The sequence below is a fragment of the Melanerpes formicivorus genome, unplaced genomic scaffold (assembly GCF_026170545.1).
Source record: "Melanerpes formicivorus ecotype bairdi unplaced genomic scaffold, bMelFor1.0.p_v2 SCAF_5, whole genome shotgun sequence".
NCBI lineage: Eukaryota > Metazoa > Chordata > Aves > Piciformes > Picidae > Melanerpes > Melanerpes formicivorus.
The window spans coordinates 14,142,935-14,165,178 of NW_027142357.1; the positions used below are offsets into that span (position 1 = coordinate 14,142,935).

At 41.3% G+C, this 22,244-nt stretch overlaps 1 protein-coding gene across 2 annotated transcripts in view; it reads left to right on the forward strand.

Moving 5' to 3' along the window:
- Positions 1 to 20,613, forward strand: part of PLEKHM3 (pleckstrin homology domain containing M3) — an 87,202-nt gene extending 66,589 nt beyond the window's left edge. For both annotated transcript variants that reach the window (XM_068138323.1, XM_068138324.1), the window contains exons 7-8: positions 2,066 to 2,223; positions 14,020 to 20,613. In XM_068138323.1, coding sequence (XP_067994424.1) covers positions 2,066 to 2,223; positions 14,020 to 14,197 — 336 coding nt within the window. In that variant the 3' untranslated portion in view covers positions 14,198 to 20,613. The remainder of the gene's footprint in view (positions 1 to 2,065; positions 2,224 to 14,019) is intronic.
- Positions 20,614 to 22,244: the final 1,631 nt, after the last annotated feature.

Genomic DNA, 22,244 nt, shown 5'->3' on the forward strand with positions numbered 1-22,244 from the left:
GGTTTAAATTCACTCCTGGTCCTTAGGAAGGTAATAGATTATGTTAATCTTATTTATTACATTACACAAAATGTGATTTTAATTCAAGGATTTAAATTTCAAGTTCTCACTGACAGTCACAGTAGAGATTTAGAATTTGTCTGCAGCTCTGTCTTCAGCCTGACATTTTAATCTGAGCTCTTGTGGCCTGTCAGAGGTGGTTGCTGTATTATGAAAATACTTTGGAAATTATGTATGTACTGTGGTTTATTGATAATATTTGTATGCCTGTTTTTTCTGTTAGAGCTAAATGGCTTTTTGGAGGGTGATTGTAGCCATGTCACTACCTGAGTGGCTTCACTGCTTCTTTTCTCCTGTTTATTGAATACTATCAGCTTTGTCTTTACCCTGCTTCCAGCTTGCTTGGCTTTCAGACCTTCTGTAACTCTAGAATCTGCAAACAAAAAAATTCTTCTTTTAAAGTGTAAAACAAAACTCAGCCTGGGGCAGCTAAACTAATTTCTGCCAATCTGTTAGAAAGGTAGTAATATCACTACCTTGAACTGTGGCTTCATTTTCATATTTCATGCAGCAGCTTCTCTGTGTTGTTTATATTCTGGTTGAAGGGGATCTTCCTATACCAGGATGCAATAGGAACGTCATTTTTCCTCTAACATGAGCAGATGTCCTATCTGCAGTGCTAGCAATAACATTGCTGCTTCCTGTTGTTGCAGATGTTGTTAGCAAGCTAGAGCTGCAAGCACAGAGGGGAGGTCATTTCAGCCTGTACCATTCAGTGGCATCAACATCAGTGCTACCTACGTGCCTCCTTTTCCACATTTGCTCTTCAATAGTGGCCATCTCTGCTAGTGAGCAGGAAGCTGCCCTGGAACACAAATTAATTTTGTTTCTACTTTACACAAGGAAGGAGTGCTTCCAAAATCTCTGCTTATCTTTTCTGCCTTGACCTTTGCTTTCTCTAGACTCATTTACACTAAATCCAAATTGCAAGTGGTGTGTTACCATATTTAGGGAAAGAGTGCCTGAACTGAATCTCCCCACTCCCGTACTTCAGGGCACAGCCCTCTTCAAGTCTTCAATCAGCAATTATTGCATTCTTTGTACTTTTTATAGGAGGTCACTATCAAGTCCTGTGACACATTTCTATCACTAATCTGGCAGGCTGCCATTCAGACCACAGGAAGCCCTGAAAGAAGAATATGCACTTAGGGCCTTATTCCATCTTCATTATTCCCTGCAACAGCAGAATTCCTTAAAGTCTCTGGAAGTTTGATCTGAATGGAAAGTATTTTGCCTGAATAGCACCCCTTATTGAGGCATTGTCACCGAGTCACAAATTTAGATGAGTGTTGTGGCTAGCAGTTCAATCTATACTGCATGGCTGTTTTTTCACACCAACACAGGGAGCGCTAATCACTTCTAATGGTCTAGCGGGATCGTCTGGCAGTGAGGGACTTCTTGATTTTGAGAGCTAGACACCAAAGGGGAAAAAAATTTGCTATTCAAGACTTTATCTGAGAGTTTTTTTTCATTTTGGCAGTGAGGGGTATTATGTATTTTAATGGTTTTCATTGGGAAACACAACCTTACTAAAGAATGAAAGCCAGAATGAAATGTGCAAAAAAACCTTGTAGTTTGGAGGAAGAGCAACAATGACAAAAATGTGATTTGTGTATAAAATTAAGAAATTAAAATTGTAAATTTAAGGCAATATCCATAGTCATCAGTTAGATGATAATATAGAAGCCTTAAACTCTTTTCCTATCTACTTTTCTGTGCCTTAGTATATGAATGCATTGCTGTACTATGAATCTTGTATGTTGTTGTGATATGGAGACTCACAGAGACAGTAACTTTGTTTTTCCATTTAGATCATTGCCAGTTCATTGGCAACTATTATCAGCTGTGAGTTCTAGGAACTGTAGTTGTTGGGTAGTAACTTTTCTGTTGTTTTAACCAGCAGCACCTAGCCACATTTCTGTCGTAATAAATAACTGCCTCAGTCCTTTAGGGAGATCTGGTAATTTTTTGTGTGTGTGTTCATTCAGTGTTCTCTTCATTTCAGGTTATTGAAGGAAAGCTGGCTCCTTTCTTAGGGAAGGTGATCAAGTTTGCCACCTCTCATGTGTACAGCTGCAGCCTTTGTAGTCAAAAGGGTTTCATCTGTGAGATTTGCAACAATGGAGAAATCCTTTACCCCTTTGAGGATATTTCTACAAGCAGGTACTGTAACGTCAGTCATACATTTGACTTGCATATCATATCCTTGTGCATTCTCAGCTTCATAAACTCTTACTTAAATAACTAGAGACTGCATCCCACTAACTGACCTCTCTGGACAGCTTCATGAGATCACTGGTCCAGGAAGGCCACCATGAATAGACTTGGAAATAGATGGCAAGAGTACTTCCCAAATCACTGTAAGTGTTGGAATGACTAAAAAGGGAAAAATCCCCAATAGCGTCACACAGAGAGCCAGATCAGACCTGGAAATTCAGCACTATTACTACTCTTTTTTTAAAAATGTTTTGGATTATGAGTAAAGGAGGGTGGGATTTCTATTTGTAGTTTATTTTTAACTCAATATATCTGACAGCACAGCATTCATCCATAGGACTTTTCTGGCTTTTTCAAATACAGTCACTTAAATTTGTCCTCCAATGTGTTCCATTGAAGGAAACAAAAATTGAACAGCCACTGTTGGAAACAATCAAGGTCAGTCTGTTAAAAGGGCTTTCTTAAGAATCTGATTCCCCTGCATGCACAAAGATGTTAAATTATGAGTAACCAAAGACTACTCTTTGGGGATTTTCAGCCTGACCTGAGTTTCAAAGACTGTTTGCACATTCTTTTTCTGGGCTCGTCTTTTAAAAATGCATTCACAAAGCAGTGGGCGTTATCTGAACAAGGTGTGCAGCTCAGCTCTATAAACAGTTTTCAAAAAAAGAATCACAGAAATGTTCAGGTTGGAAAAGACCCTCGGGATCAGGAGGTCCAACCAATAACCCTACTCTACAATGTTCACCCCTAAACCATATCCCCAAGCAACACCTCCAAACGACCTTTAAACACATCCAGGGTTGGTGACTCAACCACTTCCCTGGCTTGGCAAGCACGTCTGCCAGCTCCTTCAGCACCTTTGGGTGTAGCCCATCCGGCCCCATAGACGTGTGTGTCTAAGTGGTGTAGCAGATCACTGACCACTTCCTCATTTATTGTGATGATCTCATTGTGATTCCCTTCCCTGACTCCTAGTTCATGAGGATGGGTGTCCAGGGCAATGCTGGTTCCAGTAGAATGTATCTAGGGTGCACAGATCACAAAACCATTGTTGTGGGTATATTGTTTCCCCACCCTTCAGCTGAGATCAGACCTGCCTTGCAGTTAAGAGAGTTTATAACCTTCTGGAATCAAACAGTATTTATCAGTAGTTCAGTAAAAGCCAAAAGAAGCTGTTCTAGCAACCATTTTTATGTGAATTAGAAGCCAGAAATTACTTTTGTTTGTGTTGCACAGATGTTAAGTCATGGTTGATGTCATGCCAAAGACAGTGGTCTTTGTTAATGATTTTAAATAAAACACAATCAGCATGAAAGGTTCTCCAATTTATTTTGTCAGCAGTCATGTTTACTCCTTATCACTAAACTTTGCTTTTATTCCCAGCATTTTCTCTTTCCCTTCCTAGTTAGTTTTCTCATCTCATTACTACTGGTTTGTGCACACACACCTTTGTGAAACTAACCAGACTATTTCAGTTCCATATTTTTGCTCTTTCTTCTGTGTTTTACTGTGCAGCTCCATCAGCTGCAGAGGGAGCAGTGAGGGAGAAAGCCAGGCAGAGGGGGGTTGTGTTTGTTTCCATTTCTTACAGATGAGATTTCTAAGGTGGGTGATCTGAGCACTATGATGAGAATGGTTAGAAAGAGGTAGATGCACAGCGTTACCTGTGGCAGATGGAATGGCAAAATACAAAAGGTTCATGTGAAGACTTGCAATTATACCTGCAATTTCTGATGATGTGTTCAGCTTTCCTTCTTAGTTAAGTGTCTTACAGTGCTCTGAGTGAACAGTTAGCTCACATTTGTGGTTTAACTGTACTCTTCTGTGTCCACGGTGTGCAGTGAGAATTGGTTACATTTCCCTTTCTTCGTCCTGGTTTTCTGGAATTTCTGTCTACAGCACAGTATTCACATGTCATACTCCATACTAGACTGCCAAGTACTGTGGCTATGGCTGCTGAATTATGGAGGGAAAAGCAGCTGAGCTCGGAGGACCATGTGTTTTTTTTCCTATTGAATGTTGCTCATTCACTTTTGAGCATGATACTAATTCTAGCAGCAAACGAGGCTGTTCGGTTAGAAATATTCAACAGTGGATGCATGACAGCTATTGCAAACTTCACCTCTCTGATGAATGCTTCAAAATGAAGTCTGGGGGTGGGTCAGGCTGTTTGTGTCTGTGCTGTGTTGGCATTTGTTTTTCTGGCTACCTCCCTGACCTTTCTTGCTCTTTGGAGGGAAGAGTGACAGCTGGCAGAGGGAACAAGGTGGTTCTCAACTGGCTGCTACCTCCCAACTTCATGGTCTCTAGGTCAGCTTTGAGGTGGAAAGGTTATTTCTCTCCAAAATATCCTCAGCATTTTCTGGAGCAGTCTTCAACAGGCATTCATGAAGGACAGATCTTCTTTAGATAGCTGCAGCTTGAGAGAAAGTACCGCGTCTCTTGAGGGCTGGCGTTTCTCTTTGGTCAGGTTATTTGCCTGAGAGTCATTTCTGTCGGTACTTGAGCAAATAGGGTGAATACCTGGGTTATGTACTCCTCAGGGTTTGAATACACATATTGCATACCCTTCTCTCACTAATCAGCATGACACATTCCTTTGTTGGCAAACAGTTCCAAAACAAACACAATCAGTTCACTTAATTAGCGGGTCTGTGGGCTGTGTTTGGCAGGCTCTTTACATCCTGCTCAACAATACAGTGCAACAGTATATAAGGGTGGCCCTCACAAAGTCATAAGCTTTCTACTGATATTTCCTTTCTGAGTATTTTCTTGGGAGGTGGCCGTTCTGTATAGACCTTAATGAAAGCTGCGATTCAGTGGTTAAACGATTTCTTAAAAGTCGTCCCATCCTTTTGGATGCTTCTTCCAGTCAGTCCTTCTTTTCTGTCTTACCTATATTTGTATAACAGTTCATCAGAGTTCTTCCTACACTTCACAATTTTGGCATCTTTTTGAAGGCCTTTAAATAATGAGAACTGTATTTAAAGCCTCCTGAGTTAATTGCAGATTTTGTAGACCAAATTGCCAGCTAATGTAAACTCTTACAGCTCTTCTTCTGCTGGAGCTCTGGCAGCCTGCCCTGAGTGTCTACCTCCTGTTCAATTTCTTAGACCAACTTTGCTCTGGGGGCTTAAATTCACTGAATAAAAATAAAATTAGTGACAGAATAGGATCATTTTATGTTTTTGCAGGTGTTGTGAAATGAATTGAAATATCCCTGGTTATAAATTTGCTTCTCAGATCTATCCTTGCCCATTTGTTAGCAGCCAGGCACTGCCCCTCAACTTATTTTGATGTTGGTTGTTCTTCATTATCATAATGAAAAGTTTTTGTGAAAAGAAAATACCTCTGTAGTGGTACTGTTGTCTATAATGTGTTGCTGTATTTGCATTACAACTTAGAACAATTTTAATAGCTTTTAAATCTTGAGGAATACTCAGAAAAATACCACTGGATCAAGAATGGAATAAATAATTTAAAAGGCATTCTGCCCAGTTCGATAATTAAATAATTATAGTTACGGTTAGGATTATTACAAGCTGCCCAGTTAATAAAGTTTTGGTCTCATCTGTGTGTCAGCATCGTAGTGACTACTTTCATAGGCAGTTTGTGGTGTTTTGCTGTACAGTTGCTTGCTGGGTTAACAGCTATTTAGTCAATTCCTTGCCTTTTATGTTATGACTGTAGATGTATGTGAACCATGGAGAGTTGCTCTTTTGTGTTCATGCTCATTTATCAAAGCTAAACTGTTTTCACTTTGTGAAGTTGTTTTGTTCTGCAGATCAGTTAAGACTTGTAGAGCTTTTAAGATACAAACCAGAAGTCCCAAGTTTAAAATAGATGTGCCACAGAACAGGCTTGAGTGAATCAACCAGCTTCAGTGCTTCCATAATCTGTCGCCACCATCCTGATAAGACTCATGAATGTACTTTACGCAAATATACAAGACAAGAAGTCTGACTAGAGGCTCTGACGCTGAGCTTAGTTTTATGTGCCTGCCAGAGTCTTCAGCATTGCAGCTTACTGTGTTATGGATGCTGCATCACTGGACAAAATCAGGTTTGAGCCTGTTAAAGATGGGTATTATGTGGAGAGACTGAAATGTAATGTAGAGCTTTAGCATCACTCTAAGTGCATCATTGTCCCTCTTTCTTTGATCAGTTTCGTTTGTGCTAGACAGCCTTACCCAAACCTAGTTCACCTGGACTGTGCTAGTACTTAGCACCTCATTTTAGAAAGAGCATAGCTTATCAGATGTCAATAGTTGGTTCAAAGCACCCTGAAGTGATCTGCTCAGCACTTCTTCAAAGAAACTTAGGCACCTAAGTAGACGCTAAGTTTTCTTGATAATTTAATTTCACCTCAATCTGTCAAAACTGGTCAGTCTGCTGGTTTAGATTCTCTGGTTTTTTCTCCCCAAGGTAGTACAGTAATGTTATCTAAAATATATGAAGAGATAAAATACACTTTTTCATCAAGCATTTTGGAACTAAATTAGCTTTAGAGGTTAGTTTTACCTGCCTTATATCAGAGTGGTATTAACTAGAACATTCAGTGTAAAGGCAGTTGTTTATTTCAAGTAGGAAGATCCCTGCAGTGTTGCTTTGTGCTCTTCCCTGCTGGCTGAACATGGCAGCCATTGCACTTCCAGTTTCTGTTTTGCAGCCTCCCTGCTGTGCCTTCTTTCTTACTCTAGATATTTTCAACCTGACAGTCAAGAAATTTAAATTCTTCCTCTTCCTTCCTCATTCAAATTTCCCTTTAAAGGCTTCTCCATCTACCAAATATGGTTCCGTGTAGACCAGACAACTGCTTTTCAATTGCTTTTTAGCCCATAAAAGCCAACACTGCCAACACTAACTGCTCAGAACTTCCAAGATTACCTTAAGAATCTCATTGTGGTGGTTTTTTTTCTTTGGGTGGTTTTTTAGGTTGTGTTTTTTTTTTTTTTTACTGATAACTTCCTTTTTTTCCATCTTGGGTTCAGGTAGGCATGTCTTCAGCATTATGGCACAAAGTCCAGATGCCTTTGCCTTTCTCTTTTGTAAAAAGCATAAATCCTGGCTTAACCACAGGATTTCCAGCCCAAAACAAGTTGTTCTGTGAGCACCCAAAAAAAAAAAAAGCCTGTTCTTTGGTTTCTCTGGGTACAGCAATAGAGAAGTTGACAGGGGCAGCCCATTGGTGATTTTTCTCTCCCCTCTAGTGAGCTGCTCATTTTTTCCCTTATTTGTGAGGCTTTAATGCCTGACTGCTTTGAACATCTGTTGGATGTCAGTCTTGGTAGTGGGTGCTAGCATGACAGCATGAGGAGCAAGAGACAGTGCAGTCAGGGAGGTAGCCAGTGACAAGCCCTGGATGGCCAAGCCAGAGCAGGAGCTTATTCATCCATCCTTCCCACCTGCCTGGGGCACTTCTTCAGCGTCTCAGTCTAATTCAAACCGGGTAAAAGTGTGCAGACCCTGGTCTGGCAATTTTCATGCACAGACTCCAGTTAACATGACATTCAGCCATCCTGCAGTGGCATTACTAGAGCAGCAGTGGTAGTTTTGGTCACAGATGCTGCATCAGGCTGTGCTTAGGTTGGTCCCTGTGGCTGTTACAGAGGTACAAACTCCAGGCACTTCACTTGGTGAGTCCCATTGGTGCAGGCTGGTAGTCCCTGTACACCTTTTGCTAAGTGCCACCCATAACCAGCTCAATCTGCATCAGTTCCCCCAGCACACGAGCAGGGCCAGTAGTTGGCAGTTAGAGTTGTCTCCACTATTTTTGTACCCTCCATGGCCAGCCCTTGACCCAGCCTTATAAATGAGCTTCTTCAAGCTCTGCTGCCGTATCAAGGGTAACCTCCATCTGATGTGCAGGTATATGGAAAGGAGAACATGATTGTGCTTTGCATCACCACAGGCTCCCTGAATTAATCATTTGAGTTCAGTCATGTAACATTTTGAGAGGCAGCGTAAGTGAGCTTTATTCTGGGGAGGGGAGTTGACCTTTTTCTTTTCTTTCTTTCTTTTTTTTGTTGTTCCCTTCTCCAGAGGCATTTTTTTTTCAAAAGCAAGTATGGTATTTTAAAATATAAACCTGTGTTTAGTAAAGATCTTAAATGTGTTATACAAGACATTATCTTAACAAGCTCTTACTGGGACAAATCAATGTCACATTAGTACCAACTTTCTTCCATTCATTTACTAGATGGCCCTCTTTCCTTAGGCAGGCTCCTTGTGTTGGTTCCTAGGCAACTGTAATAATATTGCTGCATGTGTGTGTCAGGCATTGATTGTCTTTGGGGCTTTTTTTTTGTGTTATAAGTGAACACAGGCTAGTTCGTTTTCCTTTTCTTTGTGTTCTACTAAACTCTCTGGGAGTTTTAAGGGGCATGTCTGTGATATTCACAGCTGAGCAATTCAGATATGCTTCCAGACAGACACATATGCTTAGTGTGGGATAGTGATCATGCTGGAATGTCTAGACAAGGTTTATTTTAGTTACAGGTGGCTTAGTATTTTGGATGCTTGGTGGATGTATAGCATCATCTAAAGAAAACATAACATTCTACGTTGTTTTCAGTCCACATGAAGGGAAAGAAAACAAATTGAGTTCCAGTCAATGAAATCCTTATTGAAATCTCTTCCAAGGGATTGCTCACTTGAGGAAATGTGTGCAAGGTCTGGCACAGAGGAAGGCTGGGTTTTAAATTAAAAAATTAAAGGTAATACATAAAATAACGACCGAAAGGATGGTGGTGAATGTAGCACCTTGACCTTGAGCAATCCATTTTACCTTGTTTCCCATTTGTGGGCTGGGAATAGCTACATATCTGTCATCCAGCAGTTCATTTTGGGGATGAACAGCATAACCATGAGCTGGTTTGATTCCCCACTTGGTGTTTATAAGCTAGACAGAGACAGCTCATGTGCATCGTACCTAATAAACCTTGCTAAACCTAATAAACGTCAGCTTCATCCCAAGGTAGTCATGCTGGTTGTTTTGTTGACCTGTAAGATTCCTAGGAGGCAAATAAAACTGTCTTTCAGATGACATCCTGGGTCACCAGGTGATCACCCCTTGTTTATTTTGTCTGCCTAAAGTAGAAGGCCTTTGAGAAGCCTCTTTATGTTGCATCTGCCTCTTTGAGCACCTGATCTTACCCATGGGCTCCTAAATGGTGGTGCAGTACAGAGGTGAAATATGACTATAATCAGTTGGTTGTGTGGGAAGCATAAAAAGCATTTGCCAGAATTTACAATCTACCACACATTGATATGTATATGTTTTGACCGCCCAGACTTAATGGAAGATACTAATATTGGCATTTCCTCTGCATACAAGGAATGATTTTATGCTTTTAAAGCAGAAAGGCTTTTCTTTTGTAAGTAGTAATGATAATAAGAGCATTATCATGCTTGTCTAGCTGTGAAGAGCTTTGCCCTTTCTCTTTTACAGTTTTCGATGTGATACAAATTATTTAGAGGATCGACTAATTCTCTGCATTTCTGTTACTCTGATGTTCAAACAAGTAAAACATCCTTAAGACATAAAACAACCCCTTACAGTCTCAACAGAAATTGAGTAGGTCAGGAAAGAGGGAAGAAAAGAAGAAAACACTGAAATAGAGAGGAAGCTATTTCAGATGCCTCCTTAGAAGGCTGAAAGTCCATATGAAAACAACATGCAGTGTTCACCAGTTCTTCAAATAGAGTTTGAAAAGTAACAAGATAGGTGATGTGCAGTATCATTTGTATCATTTATTAAAGAAGGAAACATGAAAGGCCTGAATAGCTATGGCTCATCAGCTTATTACTAGTGATATATCATAGTATCAGTCAGGGTTGGAAGGGACCACAAGGATCATCTAGTTCCAACCCCCCTGCCATGGGCAGGGACACCCCACACTAGATCAGGCTGGCCAGAGCCTCATCCAGCCTGGTCTTAAACACCTCCAGGGACAGGGCCTCAACCACCTCCCTGGACAACCCATTTCAGGACTTTACCACTCTCATGGTGAAGAACCTCCTCACCTCCAGCCTGAATCTCCCCACCTCCAGCTTCATTCCATTCCCCCTAGTCCTATCACTACCTGAGATCCTAAGAAGTCCCTCCCCGGCCTTCCTGTAGGCCCCCTTCAGATACTGGAAGGTCACAATTAGGTCACCTTTTGGAGCCTTCTCTTCTCCAGACTGAACAGCCCCAACTCTTTCAGCCTGTCCTTATAGAGGTGCTCCAGCCCTCTGATCATCCTTGTGGCCCTTCTCTGGACACGCTCCAGCACATCCATATCCCTCTTGTAATAGGGGCTCCAGAACTGGAGGCAGTACTCCAGGTGGGGTCTCACCAGAGCTGAGTAGAGGGGGAGAATCACCTCCCTTGACCTGCTGGCCACACTTCTTCTGATGCAGCCCAGGATGTAGAAGTCTCACAAAAGATGCAGGGACTTTTTGGCCTATAGCCAAAGAAGTCAGGATTCAGAACTGTGAAATTACCTATGACAACAACTTGGGTTAGGGGAAATATAACAAAGTGCAGAGAACTACTGAATGAGCCTTTTATAGACTACAAAAATGTTTGGGTTTTGTTTTGTTTGTTTGTTTGTTTATTTCTCCAGAGAAATAAAAGCTTTTTGGAATATCAAGGCTTCAAAACAACAGTAAAGAAAAACTATGAAACTCACATATGGGGATAAAACTAGATGTCAGGATTAGATAAGCAACTCTCTGTAATATTCTAAGAAGTAATATAATTTTCATGGAGTATTTCGTATCACTGGAAATTTTTCCACAATGAGATTAGTTATGGTCAACCAGTTGACATTTCCAGGGTCAGTTAAGACTGACTGTACCTGACACTATGAAAAGCAGAGCTGTAGATTCCTTGGGATGCATGACTTACCATTTGCACAAAAGTAGAGCAAGATCAGCATTGCCCCCTGGCCCTGGTAATTTTCTTTAGTAGTGAGGGGGTACAAGCACACAGAGAAGGTTGACCCAGATACCCTCTCTACCTGTCCCTGTGGGGAGCAAGAGGCAGTTTTGTTCTCAAATTCAGAGGCACTATTCTTCCAGGCTGCTGTTTTGTTGTCATCCATTCCCCATGGCTGGAGCTTGCAGTACATCAGCCTTTATCTGGGAAAGCAGAAAATAGGAATTCAGAGAGTGGCATTCAGGGGTGAGGGCACCGGAATGGACCAACAATGGTCATGATAGCTGTCAGTGGAGTGGACTGTGAAGTCTGGGGCTGATTGTTTGCACTGCCTCTGGTTAGTGCCTGATAGTGTGGGGTCCTGGTCAGAACTTCAGTTATTGCAACAGTCCTAACAAATAACAGTGCAGACATTTCTTCTCTCTCTTACAGTTCAGTCATATGAGAGAGGTTTGTTTTTTTGCATTAAGCTTGTTTCTGCAGAATTAATTAATAATAAACACCATCAATCTTTGTTTTCTTTGCTGATGGCCTGTAGAACAGGTACACTGACTCCTTTCTCATACAGCTCTATCAATTTCAGCAGCAGTTTCTGGTAAGTTTTGCCACCTCCATGCATACTGTGGAGAATATTGAGCGGGTGAAGGGAGTGGCAGTGTGAGAGCACAAAATCACACTCCTCATCAATCATTATCCTCTAGCAACTTCCAGTGCACTGTAAATTGCTGACTAACAAGACAGAATTAGCTTGATAAAATCACCATTAGTGTCATTTCAGAGTGATGTAAAGTTTCAAGACACTGCTGTCTTCTCTCTCTCCCTCATCCATTAGTGTCTGTCTGTGGAGATCCCAATCCAGCAAAGCTTGCATCCCAGTCCAGCAAAGCATCCAGCACATGCTTAATTGTTGGCAGATCAGTAAACACAAAGATCACTGGGGTATGAGTCCTAATTGTGTGCTTCAGAGGATCAGGGCCATAACACACAAACTCTCTGAGTGCAGAAGTGATAAATTGTGAGCCAATTTCTTGATTCAGAACCAGGTTCAAACTCACTAGCTGAACTTAGAAAAAAGACAGCCAAGTTTTACTGCAGGAGAGCATAGAATCTAGATTTATTACACTATATTTTGTCTCTGTAAACTTCATTATTTGATTTTAACCAGTTTATGCTAGCTAGAAATGTGCCTCTCCAAACCTCTGCATAGCCTTCTCAAAGCTGAGTAGTTTCTCTAATTTAGAGCATGTTTGGATTCATGTAGCCAGTTCAGGAACAGTTACGGGTGAAATGCAGGTACAGTTAGCATAGCTAATTGTACTGACTTAGGGACTTCTCTTAGTACTGCCAGGCTGCTCTCCAAATACTGCAATTTGCCTTAAGCCTTCTCAGTGTTCAGGGTTTATCATGTTTTCCATTTTTCTTCAAGTCTTGAAGACAAGAACCTTACTTCTGAGAGAAAGGAAAAAACAATGACAAACAGCAAAACAACCCACAACAAACGCAAACAAAATCCCCTCAACACTAGAGATATGACAATGGACACTTGAATTTCTTACAATAGCTGCAAAAAAAGAACGGTGCAAGACATTTCAAGACTTCTCACAGAATCACCAGAGTGACCAGTGGCCCTCATTTGTATTTCAAAATTGCTCCAAAGTTTGGTGTTTTGTTGCTTTCAGCATTTGATTACCCATTTGGAACCTAAGACTTTGTACCTCTGACACTGTTATCCTTTTGGATTTTTTTCACTTGGTTACAAAGCAGTAGTGATTTAACTCATTGCTACAGAGGGTGCTTTGCATTGAAAAGCTGAGAATGTTCAGCCGTTGAGCTGTAGCCCAAGACATGAGCCTGTCATCTTGTTTGAGCAGTTAGTTTATTTGAAGTCATATTATCACATTGGAGAACGGAATGGCACAGTTTTGAATGCCAGAAGCTCTGTGTTGATCTAGTCTGATCTTCAGCAGGACACAGAGCAGAAAATATCACTTACTTCTGTTTCATTTTTTATGTTGTGGAATGCCTTCTGCTGCTGCTGAAGTGGTTTGTACTTTACTCTTTCCAGAACAGCTGACCTGAAGGGAGGTTGTAGACAGGTGGGGGCTGGTCTCTTCTCCCAAGCAACCAGCACCAGAACAAGAGGACACAGTCTCAAGCTGCACCAGGGGAGGTTCAGACTGGATGTTAGGAAGAAATTCTACAGAGAGAGAGTGATTGCCCATTGGAATGGGCTGCTCAGGGAGGTGGTGGAGTTGCCATCATTGGAGTTGTTTAGGAGGAGACTTGATAGGGTGCTTGGTTGCATGGTTTAGTTGATTTGGTGGTGTTGGATGATAGGTTGGACACGATGATCTTGAAGGTCTCTTCTGGTCTGGTCTGGTCTGGTCTGGTCTATTCTATTCTATTCTATTCTATTCTATCCTATTCTATTCTATTCTATTCTATTCTTCTCTGGAGACCACTGGAACTGCAATGAGGAAAATGTTTTATCTTGGCTGTTGTGAATGCTGAAATGTATATTCATGAAAATTAATATTGTTGATCTTCATTTACAAAGCAAAGCAGCAAACTTAGCTTTCATAAAACAAAATTTATGACTGTTCTGTGATAGACCTGAATGGTAGTTGATAAGAAGATAAATATTAATACCATTTGTCTGTAAAGAAGTGCTGGGACAGATTTTTATCAACTGCACATGGATGTAAGTCAACTTACTTTATGGTCCTGAGTTTTACACTGCCCACAACCCATGTGAAGTCCATTGCATGCTCTGGTCTTACTTAGTCATTCCATTTTGACACTAATTTTTGTTTGCAGGTGTGAAAGCTGTGGTGCTGTCTTCCACGCCGAGTGCAAAGTAAAGGCTGTGCCATGCCCCAGGTGTGTGCGTAAAGAATTGCAGAAGAAGCAGAAGTCCTTCTGGAGGCGACTGAATATGGATGAAAACTTTGAAGAGTCTTGCAACATGTTTGAGTTGTCATATCAGAACACATGAGATCCTTAAGGCAGAGGCCACCCTGAAGAGAATCCTTTTCCCAGCTGCCAGCTCAAGCAACTTGTCAGCTTAGCCAGGCAGAAATCTTTTTGCAAAATAATATCTGATGTTCTTCATCTGTGAATAGCAGCTGCCACAGTGGCTATAAAGCCTTGTTGGCTTTGAAATACCAATGGCTAAACTGCATTTTGCTTTTAAGTCTGGCTGCTAACTCTCATACAAAATGTGGCTTACTTGAAAAGCTTTAGGTTTACCTAATTATCACCTAACTTTTTCTTTTCCACCTCTGGAGAAGACTTTTTCTCAAGGCAGAAACTATTTGCTGCCACAACTGCATTATTTTTTTTATGTTGTTAATTTAGAATTGATGAATTATCTACTTATTTATGTGTATTATTTATTTATTATTAGCCTTGTCAGAGGTTCTGCCAAGGTGTTTCACAGAACCCAATAGGACAGGGATGATTTTAAATCCTTATGTGGACAGATGGCTCCATTTCCTCATGTTTCAAGTGAGCTGTTTTTAAAGGATCAGTTCATTTCTACATCACACCTTCTTAAGTAGAAGTATTTCCCATCAAACCTTATTTGGAGTGCTTGCAAACCTAGGACACAGAATATTTCCTTCGACTATGTTTGTATATTTGTAACCACCCCAGCAAACTACTCCATATGCAGATAAACGGGACTGGTTATGTTCAGACTGGGTATATTGCTTAAGCTCTGTCACAGAGGTGGATTGAGTTTTATACTGATGATTCTCAATCTTTGTGAGGTCTTGTCCTCCTCTCCAGTAGTACAAAGTTGCTTCTGACCTCCTGCTAGTTTCACGTTTTACTACATTTTAAGTGTCCACATTGGTTTTGGGTTTACTTCCTGAATTTTACTTTAAATGTTTATCCAAACTGAATCTCTTAGACTGATAGTCAGGAAGGTAGTCTTGCCCATGTTAATTAGAAAATACCTCCACAATGATGAAATGCTAGTTTGCTGTGTTCATATACAACTTGTGTCCTGGGTTCTCTCTGAGCTCTAAGGGATTTTATACTTCTGTCGTAACTTCCGTGGTAGAGTGAAGTTCCTTGAGGTATTATTCTACACCACACACCTGGAACACAGGAAAGTATTAACCACAATGAATTACATATATTGTAAAAGGGAAGTACATGGTGGATTTAACTGGGGAGATGTCATCACTGGCATTATGTTTGATTTGTTGCAGCTTAACCTCCAGTGAGCACTTAGGAGATTGTCCTCCCTCCAGTGCACATTCTCTTTCTCCAGACCCAGCAGTAATATGTGTATTACATATGTATGGATGAGTTCACATATACCCACATACACACATCTCTAGATATGGAAAGCAAGTATGGTTTCAGGAGAAAAAAGCCAGTCACATGCATGTGTATTGCTCCTCTCCTCTCCTCTCACACAGGCTTGTGGAAAGGCAGACTACTTATCTTTGCTTCGTATATAATCTGCAGGCTGTTTCATTCAAGGCAGAAAGCAGTCTTGATCGTGGAAACACTTCACTAATTGCTGCAGGATTTTAAATAACAAAACAGGGTGCATCGTGCTTATGTTAAAAGGTAGAATGCTACAAGAAGTTACCTTGTACTGGAGTATAAGGGGTTACCTTTTCCAGCCTCCAGTCAAAGAAAGTAGCTGAATCTGAGCTTTTTCAAATTTGCGTGCAACTTATATATATGTGTGTGTAGATATATATAAAAGCATGTTTATATCTGTATACATTAGACAACCAGTGCCTTTCTTTTCCAGAAGTCCTTCTCCCAGTGGGATTCTTTGGAAAGAAGTGAGGGTTTTTCCATGTTCTTGGTAAAGTAGTATAGGGATTCCCATGTTTAATAAACCCAGTGAATCATGCACCTTTGTCACCAAAATTAATGCTTTCCCTACACAATGATTTCTCTGTCTCAGCTCACCGTTTCTCTTGTGAAATGAGTTGCTTTCAGCTATCATCCTTAAACACATAATGTTCCTTGCAAGTCCATTCCCACGTGAAGAATTCCCTGCATGTTCACAAATGCAAACACTGGGGAAGCATTGTGGAATTAGTCATGCAAACAGGAACTGCAGTGGTACTGGCTGAATAAACAGTACGCTCCCATGTTTTTCAGCATGTGTCACTACAACTAGTCTTGTGGCAAAGCCAGTAGCTCTGAAACTGTCAGAATGTGTCAAGTACTATTTTAATTAGCTCTAGACATAAAGGTGGGTCATTAATGAAAAAAAGGTGGTGTGTTTCATATCTTTGTGCTCTAGTATTTAAGATACCTCGCAGCACTGGTCCATGTCCAGCTTGGTTTAGGGAAGGCTGCTTGTGTGCACTGTCAAAAACCCTATGGAGTTAGAGAATCAAGGTTCAGGCATTGCAAGCAATTAGTTACTTTGACAGATGTCCTGATCACCAAAGTACCAGTTGTTTGGGTGGTTAGGTTCTCTAGATGAATTCTGGAATGACAATATGGATAGCATCGGAGTTACCCTGGGTTTGTACAGGTATAACAGAACAGTTTCTTTGCTAATGGAGATTTATGGAAAAAAAAGAGTATGATGCCAGCCAAACTGCTGGAATTAGTCATGGGCCTATAGGCACTGCTATTACTAAAGGCAAAGAGCAGAAGTGTGTTGTAATGATATGCTCACAGAGCTCACAGCTTTATGTAAGAGTATGTCTTACAATAGAGATCAGATTAATTTCTTTAAAATCTGGTGGTGTTGTAAACAAGTCTGTTTCTAAAATGGATATGTGTTCATTTCCGTTGGAAAAGTAATATAACCTCTCACAGTAGTTACAGAAACACAGATAGTGTGGAAGATGCTTTCCTCTCCACAAGAGAGGTCCTATCCAAAAAAAAGTAATTCCATGTGAACAGGTAAGGTAAAATCTTCCATTACTGCATTTCATAAGCATAATGCACTTCAGAGGGTGCAGGTGAGGTGGGAACAAACCCTGGTCGTTTTTCAGGACTGCACAGCAAAGAATAAACAAACTACTGCTCATGTTGCTAACTCACAAAAGACCTAATTCTGGAAAGACAGCTCTCCTGCAAGAGTCACCTACTGGTAACAGAGGCTCAGCCCAGGGCTTTGTAGGTGGTTTGGCTCTCAGGCAATGCTGTGCCCTTGTGTGGTTGTTTCTGCTGTAGTAATAGTTCTGCATGCTGGTCCACACTGTTCCTCTTTCCCATTCTGCAGACCATGGCTTGCACATGGCTCTGTTCTGCAGACTTCTGAGTGGGCATCAGGTGGAAAAGTACATGGGATCTCTCCAGTTTGCACAACTCTCTCTCCTGGCACACGTAGGTGAAATTGTGTATTAATACTTCTAGTCTCATCCTACCCATGCATGAAATAAATTTGGAAAATAGCATTTAATTATGAAATAAGATCAAAATGTGCTGTTTGTCTCCTTCAGACAGAAGGTGCATTCATAGCTGGTGGAGGAGGAATTGATCTCTGCATCTAGTTGCTACTTTTGCTTTTACAGAACTTATAATCAGTGTAGAAATAGGGTGTTTCACTGCAGTGGACTATAGTTTGACCCTCTGCAACTATTTAGAAACTTCTCATCTCAGTTTAGTTATTCTGAGATAATTGTACTCTAGGACACTGTTGAGATCCTTTCTCAAGTCTCTTTTCATCTTTATCCTGACCCTCTAGCTGTTCTTGAATGAGAAGCAGGACCTGCTTAGGGGATGCAAAGCACAACTGTTTTAAATATCAATGACAGTAGATAACAAGTATCAATAAAAAGAAACATTTGGATCTACTGCTTTTTTTGGTCTGTTTTAGGTGATGAAAAATTATGGTGTTATGATGTGACAGTATACTGGCTGGTGCATACCAATGTGAGCTCATTAATGGGCTAATAGGAATTGTGAGTGTTTCCTAGATAAGTGAAAGAAGGTACTTTTTGGAATGGAGGTTGAGTTTTTCATAGTACTCCACAGGTTCTGATGGCCCTGTTAGGATTGAATCATGAGGGTACCTCTAGAGCTTGTCTTGTCAAGGCTACTCTTAACATCAGGATACTGTGTGTATTATAATGGATTTATGATAACCTCCTGAAAGGCTTAAAAAAAAAAAAAAAAGTCAGAGGATGTCTGCTTACAATGCAGTGGGAAAGCTGCAGTTGTATTTTGGTTTGTCACTGTAGCGGAAGCCACCAAGTTTCCTGGCCTTCCCAAGGTCACAGCCTGGATTGCAACCAATTGTTGATCTATATAAAAGTAATGTTATCAAGGAAGCATCATAATCTTTCCTCTATTTTCTGTTGCTCAGCTGCAAGCCAGTCCCCCTTCTCTCTCACTGTCTCTGTCCCTCTCTGCTCACAGTGCTGTGCTTTCAGCTAGACGTTGAGCACCATAGTTCATTGTGTTGCTTTCGAACCAGTTGAGTCTGATCATTCTCTCCTTGGTAATTTGCCTTCCAAATTTCTCTCCCTGGTAGGAGTGCCTTACAATACTGTATATTAGTGTCTATCTGTTTTGGATTTCCTGATTCAATTTGCTGTTTGATTAACTTGTAGGCTTAAACTGAAACCTTCCCATGGCTGCACATGCTCTTTGACAGGGGTAGCTCAGTAAGTCAGTTCATTTGTTCTCATGAGGTAAGGTCTACAGGCTGCCTATACCAGCTCTGAAGACACCAAGCTGCATGGAAACCCCTCACTTTTCTTCAATTTGGTGCCTTAAATTTTCAGAAGTGGAGAATTTTGTCCAGAGCACCCTGCTGTGATGCAGCGTGTTTGACATTAGAGCTCAAAACCCTTTCTCATGACAGTTTCCATCTTGCTAGGAGTAATGATGATAGATTTTTTTTTTTACTATCTATGCTTTGAGAGGGAAATATGAGAAAGGATAGCATTGAGATGGTGTTGGCTTTTATTACCTGTATTTTAGAGACTAGCTGGGCTTCTTTTCAGCCAGAAATGCGGTCATGCTTATCCAAGACTTTTAGGAGCTATGCATGTATAATAACTGTAAGCACTGAGCATTAAAACAGGATCAGGTCACATGTAGCTTTGCTCCTCTTGGAGCCACTGGCCAGCCAACAGCATGTGGTCAATGGCTTCAGCACAGTGCTCCTTACCTGCCTGCCCAGCTGGGTCCAGTGCTCTGGGATTGAAGGCATTTCCCCAAAGCTTTATTTTAATGTATCCTGGTTCCCTGAAGGCTAACCCAGTGAGGGTTTGAGCAGCATTACCTCAGAGAGAGGCTTAACCTGCTTAGATTTTAGCATTATTTGCTAAATTATACGGCTAACTCTTCCAGCATGTCTCAGCCCTGGGCACATGTCTATAATGACTGTGATCTTTTAAGTCCATATTTGACACCAGTAGCAGGAATCCCGGTTGAGGAATGGCAGTGCTGTCCCTGCATTTTAGCAATGTGATAAGAAGACCACCTGGATGATAATGTGCAAAGTTCTTTACTTGAAAACTCTAACATGCACACACTGGCTTTGGTCATATCTTAAAATGCCAATTTCATCCAAATTGCCTAGGATGGCCATTCATCCAAATCACAAAGATGCCACTTGTGGCAGCTTCAGAGAAATCCAGGCCTGGAAAGCTCTCAGCTCTCTGGGACCAAAGCTTGTTAGGTCTCATCTTCATACACAACTGTCAAGTATTTATTCATGTATAATCCACTCATTAAACCAGTATAAATCCTTGCATACACAGCATTGATTTGGTGGGGGAAAAAAGGGTTTGTTTCAGTTTTGCTTATGCACAACAAAGTCAATTTTGCTTAAACTGGTGTGCAGACTGATTTTTTAATGGCGTTGATACCTGTGATATCAGGTTAGTTGCTACCAGTTTTCTCTGTACTTGAGCTAAGTAGAAGTAAGAATTCACAAGCAAAATGTGTGTTTGAAGGGGTTTAAGTGACAAAGGCAGCTTCCAAATCAACATTAGTCCAGTTGAGGCAGTTAGAAGCTGAGGGAAGCCAGGTGCAAGGAGCAGAGTGTGGTGGCTGATGCCGTCCCTGGCCGCCTGGACTGTCCTTCCTGCTGTAGCACTAGCTCGCCTGCAGTGCTTGAAATGGACTTCAGCATTGCTGGCAGAGCACCCTGAGTTTTTGGAATACCATTACATGTTTGTGCTACTCTGTTAACTTATTTGCAACATTATTATGTGTGTTTTCATTGTCCTTGTGTTTGCATTGTTGTTTTGGTTTTTTTTACTTTTGACAAAGATTTTTTTAAATTATCTGCAACTACTAGACAGTAGTCATAATTTATTACGGATCTGTAATAATGTTATAATTTAAATTCACTGAGTTGAATTGCTTGTTGACACTTGAGAGAGTTTATTTGGGTTCACTTGTGACAGCATCAGAGCACCAGTCCCTCCTGTATAAAGGCAACTCTCAATAAACAGTGAAAAAACTTTACTCGTCCTTTTTGATTTGCCTTGTGGTGGGTACTGCACTGTGGGTAGGACAAGTTTTGAAAGAGTGCTCGGTTCCTTAGAAATGCTAATCTGCTGGTGACTCTTCCAAATGTAAGCTAATGATGGTATTTGCTGTTCTTGGTCTGAGACAGGCAGCCTCTGGACATACTGTCAATACCTGCATCAGGCTCTGTGGGTTTGGGTTCCCAGATTAATCTCTAAAGCATTTTTTTGAAAGCCTGGATTTTTAATGGAAGTGACTCCCAACAGCTCCCAGGGGAGCTTATTGGGATATAGTGTTGTCAGGCAACTTTGGATACAGAGCTCCAGAGGCAGCTCTGTGTTGTCTGGCTGTCATGTGGACCTCTGCCAGAAGGGACCAAGATCAGGGCCTTGAACACTAAGTCAGGGAGGCATCTTCCAGCTGGACCGAAGGGACCATTGATCCCAAGGGCTCAAACCAATGAATGTAGGAGCAGGTGTGATTCCTTTTTTTCTTCTTCCACTGCACCAGCTGAGGAGCTTCTGCAGCAACCTGTAGCTGTGAATTCAGTGACTGTAAGTATTGCAGCACTGAGCCATGGTGGAGCTCATTGGCCTAATCCCTATGCCTGAGGGCCCCCAGAGAAATCCACACCTAGACCCATGCTCTAATGGCCTTCAAAGAAAATTATATATCCCCTCCCTCACTGTCATCCTGCCCCTTCTTAGAAAGACCAGCAGTCCACAAGGAATGTCAATCCTGTCTTCTGCAGGAGCTTTTGGACTTCATCCTTGTGATGAAACCACCTACAAGCAAAGAGTTAATGTTTGACCAGGACCACACAAGCTGCATGAGAAAACCATGTGCAAGACCTTCTCTTCCTCCTTATTTGCTTTACAAGGTGAGCAAATTCCATTATTACATCTCATTCCCCTTTCACTGCCACCTCCCCTCCTCACTTCACCCTGTAAGAGATGCTGGGGAAAAAGCATCAGCACAGCAGAGACTGGAGTCTAGGAAGCACTGGAAAGAGAACTTTGGTTGTTTCTTTTTCTGTGTTTCTGTGGCTGTATTTACACAGCTTCTTCTCTCCTTGCCCCTTCTCAGCCTCTATGTTGTGCTCTGCTACAGTGTATGACCTGTCACTGAAATGAGCTGCTGAAAGGACATACTCCAATTGTTGTCATAGATATACTCCAATAGCTGTTATGGGCAACTTGAGGCTGGAGTCTCAAGCAACATTTCTTTTGGTTTCAGTTGGGAGTGAGTGGTGGGATTTTTCTCCCTGTTGTACATTGTCATTACATGAAAGCTGTGCCCTCTAGTGAAGTGTAACTGCCAATAAAACCTTACATTGGTAGCCCTTAACTCTTGCACACACACTCCTGTAAGACCTGCTTTTAGGGTTGCTTGGTTAGCTGTTGGTGTTCATTTATCAGATAGCCTTTAATACAGCAGGCCACAGAAAATACCAGTCAGACTGCAAGTGGCAGTGCCCCCTCCATGTCCCTTGGGGAAGAGTAGCAAAGTGGCATCTCTCATGCTTTAGCAAGGAGGGCAAACTGGTACAGAGTACCCTCCCACCTTGTTCTCTTCATGGTTGATATACCTTATGCTTGTGGGACAAGTCAGTGTTTTATAAC